Consider the following 8640-nt stretch of genomic DNA (forward strand, 5'->3'; position numbering starts at 1 on the left):
AAGGCAATTTGAGTGAATGCGTACTTTTATTTTATTCTATTGAATATGGCACTACTTTGTACGGTTTATATATTCCCATCTAAAAGCGTGTACATTCTATTAGATAAATACAATAACAGCAGTGAGAATATTGGTGTGCAACATTATATACAAACTATGTTGCACTGACGAGAGCAATGAAAAGGCTTCCTTCTCAATAATAGAGTTATGGTCACTTGGAGCAGCATTATTTACATTGGCGTCCACCTTAGCTTGAATGGGGCTCACTTGCCCATGATCAATTTCGTGTCGCGTTAAAAAATCGTTCTCAGACAAATTAATAGTTAGATTTGCACTTGAGCAACGTTTTAAGAACTCATCTTGGCCAAATATTCGGGATAGGAAAAGGGTCGCTTTGTGCCGTCATTAACTCTCCTAAAGTCTTTACACAATCTAACAGCACCAAAAGCAACGATGTGCTCCAGGGTATACGGAAATTCACCCCTTTAATTTGTTTTTACTTTCAAATGTTTAAATTTAGTATCCAATTCAGCAAGTATAGAAGAGTTATTAAACCTGATAATAGAGTCAAAATTGTTGTAAACTGAAAATGCTAGTGAGTTCCCCACATCAGCATCAGCCACATTGACCAACGCAACGTCCGTTTTTTTTAATTTTATTCATGATATAATTTTGGGGTGCTAATACATTCCAAGTCATCAACCTTTCTGAGAACCCAATATCTCAGGTTTATTATCGTTATGTAATTTTGTTGTGATATTCTATTTTTTGCTGTAATAGTAATGTATTGTGATAATACCCAGTGCGCTAGCGAGGCTTGCCCAGCTGCAGAATTAGGATAGGCAGCTTGTAATGTCATTGCTAATTAATATTATTTTATGTTTGCTTGTACAATACGGCCGTGAACACGAGTTAGTAAGTTGACACACAGCTTCAGGCCAGTGCCGTGGGTTCAGTGCAAATGTCTACATGACAGTTCGCACATGTTCAAGATAATACCTTGCCAATATGTTACGTAGGACTGATAGAAACAGGACAATCTGCAGTGATGCTACACAGATTTTGTCTAGCGTGACTTTAGGTTAGTTTGTTGTACTATGCATGCCTTGAGGCTTCGTCGTTTGAAAATATTGAACTGTTAACTCGTCGACCTTAATCTGTTTGACTGAAATCTAGCTAGGAGTTTGGACCTAGGTAGAGTAGACAATTTCGAGCTGGGCTATTATTATTACAGTAATGTATCTTGTAGACCGATGTGTAATTTATTTTACCCCTATTAGATTAGTATCATTTATTTGACATATTCTAGTTGAGTGTCTATGTGTGACCTTTAGTGTTGCGTCCCTGAATGGGGGACATTGTCTGCCAGGCTCGCGAAAGACTATCTCTTGTATTCCCTATGCTCACCAATATATGATTTTAACTCCAAAGTGATACTTTGTATCAAAACACTAATGAGCAGTTGTCTAAGCCTATCATATTTACCCCTAATTTTGATAGAAAAACACCAACAACCAAGCAGATGTGCATACTCAAATTATGTTGAAGCTACAAATCTTCAAACAATAAGCTTCTGACACCAACTCGTAAGCTTTCAACACTATCTTTTTTTACATATTCATAATCATAACTCGATAGTTAGTGTAGCCATTATTTTTTTGGACTTTACCGAAATTACTCCCTGAAGCAATGTTTTCCAAAATTGGGGCGGCCATTTCAAATTTCTGGACGGGGGAACTAAACACATAATTATGGCAAGATCATACGTATTTCTATTTTGGTCAACATTGATTCAAATTGATCTAATTTCTTATATTCCAATTCAAGATGTTGAACTGCAATTTGCAAAATCTCACCCTCGGACATCTGTCTTGCCCCAAACCCAAATGATTGGATAAATGCAGCAAGTCAATAGTCCTTAGCATTACTAGAGACGAAAGGAAGGTAGGTTTTCAAACCATTCAATCAATCCACCTGGTTACAATGCTGTCATGGTTAAGAATGTAAACTACATAACTAATCCGTATCTCAAGCCTTCAAATTCATAAAATACACCAGGGTAAATTTTGAATTGACCAAAAACAGACCCGAAACGAAAATAAAACAAAGTTATATAACAAATACAAGTTATTTTCATTTTGTGTGTACACAATACGGTTAGAGTTATAGTATTTAGTTTGAATGCTGCCTCTGTTGAAGGAGACCGAATCATATTGATCTCGTTTGCTGTTACTCTGCTGCTTTACACATAAATCATTGTTAATGATCAGGGGATTTTTGTGATACATTTATGCTTACTTTTTTATTAAACTAACCACAATAGATGCAATAAAACATATTTACTAATTTCCCGAAAAAAAAACCCACCATCATAAAATGTTAAAACTAATAAAGCTGTTACGACGCCCATCCATTTGTCAGTTGTTGGCTTCCTAGTCTTATCTATAACATGAACAGATAAAATGAATTAGCTTATACAGTTCAGAATACTGAGATACAAATTACCTTTGTAACATCTCATAGTATTTGGGTCCAAGCTCGAAACATTTATTTCGTAATCAACGAGATGGCTGCCATTACGGTGGTTTGAATACATCCCCATACCGAGTTTGACACATGCCCAGACTATTATTTTATTATTTTGACCACCTATGCCAACTACCAAGTCAATCGTTAAATCATTCATGAGAGCCATATATCATATTGTCACTTTGGTCAGAAATTATTTTATATATTTCGTAAAAAGTTTCTACTGTGCATTTTACATGCGCAACATGGAGATGATTAATTGTGGTGAAACAAAGTTTGTTTTCTGCTTTAAGATATTAGACAGTAGAGACACACAGCATATATAATATGACAAATGTCATATTGGTTTGAAATAATTTCCTGAGATGGTAAAATCAAAAATTCAGATCAATATGTTACATTTGATCTGAAGGAATGATCCTGGTTTAAAAGAAAGAACTCTGGCACCATGGATGATGTGCTTGCTACATATGTTATTGGAAATGTTGTATTTTATTTCCAAAACAATTTGCTTGTCCACACCTTCAAAAATATATCCAGAAAATAAGAACAATACACATTTTAAAATACATGAAACGAAACAAATACAAACAAAGCATACAATAATAAGAGAGGTCTAGTTTTTTGTTCCAACACTTTTTAGTGATGTACAAGAAAATACAACTTACTTTTTGTTAAGTACTTTCCAGCTTTCACCAAATTCAATAGCGTTTTTGGTAATAGTACCATCAGGTTTCTGAAAGTCATTGCGGGGATCATCATCTGCATTACCCATCAGACCGCATAGCTTTCCGCTGTAAAAAGTGCCAGAGTAGGATACATCTAATGCGTGCTTTCTCAAAGTCCATCTGAGAGAGAATGTCGTGTCCTTTGAAGTGAAATGCAGTTTAATATCCTTCTCTTCTTCCTGGACTGTTATAACTTTTGCGTCAGTCACGTGTCCACCTGTACGTCCCTGTTAAATGAATAATTGTTTATCATCTTGTTATGATCACTGAATTAAAAAACAATTTTGATTGCATTATCACAATACTACACACTGACAACTTACTGTAGTAACATCACGTCCATCAATAATTGCGTATTGATTTCCAACAGTTACGTTGACTGCAATAGTTCGCGTTTTGATTTGGTCTGGTGTACTATCTTCTCTTGGTTCAAACTTGGTTGTGACTTCAAAACGAGGGTTGTCGTTGCAGTCCTTGAAAAGATAGTACCAGCCTATTCCTTGGAAATTATAAGTACGCTCATCGAATGTCCTCATATGAGGATCACCGTGGGGACCATGCTCTAATAAAGACATTCATGCACGATTTAAATTACAAGTGAAAAACACAAGATATTATTTTCAATCACCAGTCATGTTTACAAAGTTAAGCAAAGTAAGTGCGGGTGTTTACAAAACGTGATATAGCATGCTACTGACAGAGATTGAACAATCTAATCAGGGATATAGAAAAGATTTTTTTTTATTTGGCATGGGTTAGCATCAACACACTCAATGAATAGAGCAACTAATATTATGTGGAGATTGATTTATAAATCATACTTACCCTCGCAAAATGCATTAGCTCGAGATATGTTACAATCAACGTCATTCCATTTGCCCGCTAATTTCCTGTAAAATATTAGATCTAACTTAAATATAATTGCGTAAGTCACAACTAATCACCATGCAGTCTTTAGTCTGTTGGCATTATAAAATGATTATTTGTGAAAGCATGTGCAATACAAGCCCCTCGTGTTTTAAGTGACACTAACTTTACTTACCAGACCTCAACACAGTGCTCGATTCCATTTTCATTATTTGGTTCGCCATCATCCCAGTTCTTGTAGGTAATTGTTTTGCCATCTGAGCAGTAAACGAAATTCATCTCTTCGTCCACATCGGTTACACCAATCCAATGAAAACCTAATAAAATTAAAATACAATGAGGCAATTCCTTTTATACAAATAAATATTTACAAAGTTGTAATTAGTTTCCATTGTTTCATGACTAAAACATTCGTATAGAGCTTGCAACAACTACGATATATCTATGCCTGCAAATATACCTGCATATATCATATATAATTGCATCATCGCATCCATTTGAGCCTGATTTCTGGGTTGTGCGAGTTCCCATCCATTTGCTTCACATCTAGCTTTTGCTTCGTACCAGGTCATTGGTCCTTTCAAAACGTGATATACGGGCAAGTCACCTAAATAACAAGCACGTTTAAAACATCATTGTGTACCATGTGTGTGATGTACATTATCAACTGAATGAAGTACAAATTTGGCGTAGCTGCTGATAAATATGTTGATAGTATTTATATTATTTATAATTTAAATATACGTTAATAATACAACTGCCTTTATATAAATTGGTACAGTGACATTGAAAATATAATTTTCATTTGAAATCGTCAATGTAATTCAGAGTGATAGATGTATTTTATCTACATGTTTATCACATATGAATACATTCTATATTTTCTCTAAAACCAGAAAGTTAGTAATTTTGTAATGTTGAGTTAAATCTTTGTATTTTCCAACACCGTGCACACATTTGTATTCTTTCTATAACTTGATGGAATAGATAGTGTCGAAACTTAGAACACGTTTATAATAATTGATATACAAACTTGCATTACACTTTTATTATTTCGCTAACAGAGAGGGACTACTTACGCTTCTCAATCAATTTCTGGAAAAGAAAAAAAGGAAGGAATTTAAGTTTTTTAATCCAATCCTCAGGGCGGACATTCGGGTATTTTCATTGCCTAGCAACCACCACGGTGAAAACAAAGGCCGATAACATGTATATTAGGATAGTTGTTGAGATTCTCCTGAAGAGAGTAACAAGATTACCCCTACATGTGAAACATAAATTTGGTTGTTAAGGACTACTTCAAAGTTGCGTTCCACAACAGCTCGCCCATATAAACACACGGTAGAGTGGTGCGCATCCTAGCAACGTGCAGCGTTCTATGACGTAGTTCCGCCGCTAAGGATGGGAACGATAGCTGTAAATCTAACACAGATGAGCTTAGGTTCACAAAAAAACATTATGACACTGTATTGTATTGTCCCCTTCATTCTATCTGCTTTGATAAAAGGCATAGCTAACGTCCATCAAACAGCATTTTTAGTATGTCACATTTGAAAACATATTTACCCGAACTTACTAACAGAAATTGTTAAAGCGTGTGTTTGATCTGAACAATGGCGTGATGTAACTTAAAGAGAACAATATATTGTATTATATATATTATTTTTGTATAAAAGGCCCTGTTGCTTATATTTTAGTTCCATAATGTTTTTTCAGTTTAATTCTAGCGGACAGTATGCACATAGTGGCACAGCTACGATACATGTATTATGTACCCTTTTTCAATTATTAAAAATGTTTGAATTCAATTACATTTTATAATGCTGTATCCCCACATATGCTATCTTACTACCAAGTAAACGTAGAGCTTAATTATGCACATTAGCTTATCGAAAGTATGTGGTAATGGCCTACGAACATTTATGTTGTGATACAAAGCTGAATTAAGAATGACATGTGCACTTTTGATGAAACAAATAATACATGTACGTATAACATGATCGAATGTGAAAGAATTGTATTGTTTGTGATTGTATATAACGTCATTACATGTCCGAAAAGAGTATTTTGATTTTCTGGAATAATTAAAACCAATTTTAACGGTGAAAGATTATCTCATGTGCACCCTTCTGATTACACCAAGCGTCGAGTCGTCTAGAAGAGGAAGGGGACTATATATATAAAGAACTAAAATGACGTTGGTAAGGGGGTAAAAGTATAGTGACATCACGTACACATATGTGATTCACCCGAGAATGCAGTATTGTCAGAATCAACAGCTAAAATGATAAGGTAGGCATTATAAATATATATTACAGGATGTTATAGATTTTGTACTAATGTATTTAGTAGTGGCAACTTCGCAAAGCTTTAACCATGAGACGGCTGCAGCGATTGGCTTATCGCACGTTTTCTCTGCCAAGTCTTAGATTTTTTTGTAGAATAGAAGGAGGGAGAAGTGAGGAAGAAAGGAATTGGGCAGCGAGGCGTTATCTCAGCTGACGGTTTCGATGAATAAAGCTGGGCGCTTTGTATCTCTACGTGGAAATTTTATCAGCCAAGCGAGACAAAGTTCCTTAAACACAACACTAGAGATCACAACAATGTACACAATAAGCGGTAACTTAATATGAGAGTGAACATACCTCGTGTGGGACTGCTAGAGTCAAACTAGTAACCGCAAGAATCAATAATAAACGTAACATCGTTGCTGTCTTTCCTACAATACTCTTCAACGGGAAATGTTGTGCAGAGACTTCAGACAAACATCCGCAACTGGTAGATTTTATCCATTCGTTCGATTTTATCGATAATTTTTTGATGACGCGCGTGTTTGTAATTCCTCCATTTGGGAGCATTCCCATTGGACAAATAAACTAGTGCACACGCAACTGAATTATGTCGCGCATGCTCATTTTCATTTTTTACGTAGCTACTACTGGTAATGGTGTAAACCGTAGATAGCTGATAAATGCACTAAATATTGCCATGTGTAACGTACGCTACTGAGGAAAAAAGCTAATACGTATGTCATGATGTCTAGAGAGAAATAAGAAATACATTGACATAAGAGTGAGTCAAGTATCTTTTCCCGTATTTTCACTAAGACGATTTAAATCTGTCACTTCATCAGTGTTAACATTTTGGTTGTTCAAATTGTGTCTAAGCATTTTTTGAAATATGTTGCCGACAATATACCACCAATTTCCTCGAAATTACTGATTGAATTATTTTTTTGCTCAAAATATTATGCTCATCTGCAGGTGTTGACTAGACGTAACACTACACGATTTTGCCTTATTGGTTTGGCAATGCACAAAGTACACACGGAAAATAATATTATTTTTATGGTACATTTACGTCAACACGCCTGTTATGTGATTTTTGAACTTTGAACTCAAAACTGAAAATCAAAATAGAGACATCTCTAATCCCCTCTGTGCTACAACGTCCCAGTATGAGGAACGTTCATTTAACAAAATATTTGCTTCCGATGACGTCATATGTAAAACCAAACCGTAGTCCCAGACGTGAGAAAAAATAGCCTACAGTGTGATCTTTTACGTTGCATTCACCGACGTTTTATTGTCAAGCTAAACTATTAATGTTGCATTATCTGCGGCATATTTTTTTCAATAAGCTAAGAAGTCGAATTATTTTCTGGAAATTGTCGTGTGCGTATGCTTGTATTTCTGAACAAAACAACATTAACAATTTATTGGGCTTTGATTAAAGTAGTCCAATCATATACAACATTGCATTCGCCGCCATGCTGATTGCTTCTGTTCTGATCATATTATTATTTACCTGTTAATTGTTTACAGAAACCCATACACCTACAATGGGCGATAGTGGAAGTATAAGTTTAGTATTTATGTCAGAAGTATGGACACTCGCTGAATATGCGATTTTAAATAATTTGTGTGTGTGAAGAATTGCAACTGTAAACTGACTCACTCATTCATTCATTCATTCATTCATTCATTCATTCATTCATTTATTCATATCTCATTTGCTTAATTACTTACTCTCTGACAATACTGAGACATTTTTCAATTTAGTGAGTAACTATTTTTTGCCCATGTTTCTGTATACTTTGGGGGATCATGCATCAGTAATATTCACAACACTTCTTTTGTTTTAATTTATTCTGACTACTCATACATTTTAGCTGTTGTTTCCCTGCACTGGGTTGAGGCATCTTAGTGTACCAACATATGTTAATAAAATAGTTTTTCAAATTAAAATATTTGAAAGATTGTAAAACATGAGCAATTTCACAAATAATTAGACTTAGAGTCAGTTTTAAGACCTCATACATTGTAGAGGTTTTGGGTATTCAATTTCAGGTATTCAATTTGAATAAAATAGTGTGATATTAATCCATCTATCAAACAAGTTTTTAAAGACACACTTTAGCGCAGTAAAAGTATCACTAAATCATGTAATGCTATTTATATTTGAGAAAATAATTGTAAATAAATGTCCCGATCCTAATTCAGTGTGATAATGTAAT

The 8640-nt window shown here is 34.8% G+C and overlaps 1 protein-coding gene across 1 annotated transcript; it reads right to left on the reverse strand.

Annotated features, from left to right (window-relative positions):
• Window positions 1–2274: 2274 nt before the first annotated feature.
• Window positions 2275–6920, reverse strand: LOC102802445 (uncharacterized). Its single transcript, XM_006822960.3, has 8 exons — window positions 6770–6920; window positions 5204–5219; window positions 4585–4731; window positions 4300–4441; window positions 4083–4147; window positions 3581–3819; window positions 3198–3484; window positions 2275–2442 (listed from the first exon to the last, which is right to left on the reverse strand). The coding sequence occupies exons 1-8, from the start codon at window positions 6827–6829 to the stop codon at window positions 2439–2441; spliced, it is 960 nt and encodes a 319-aa protein (XP_006823023.3). The 5' UTR covers window positions 6830–6920; the 3' UTR covers window positions 2275–2438.
• Between the last annotated feature and the right edge of the window lie 1720 nt (window positions 6921–8640).

This window comes from Saccoglossus kowalevskii, chromosome 20 (assembly GCF_978046115.1).
Source record: "Saccoglossus kowalevskii chromosome 20, keSacKowa6.1, whole genome shotgun sequence".
In the NCBI taxonomy this organism is placed as follows: domain Eukaryota; kingdom Metazoa; phylum Hemichordata; class Enteropneusta; family Harrimaniidae; genus Saccoglossus; species Saccoglossus kowalevskii.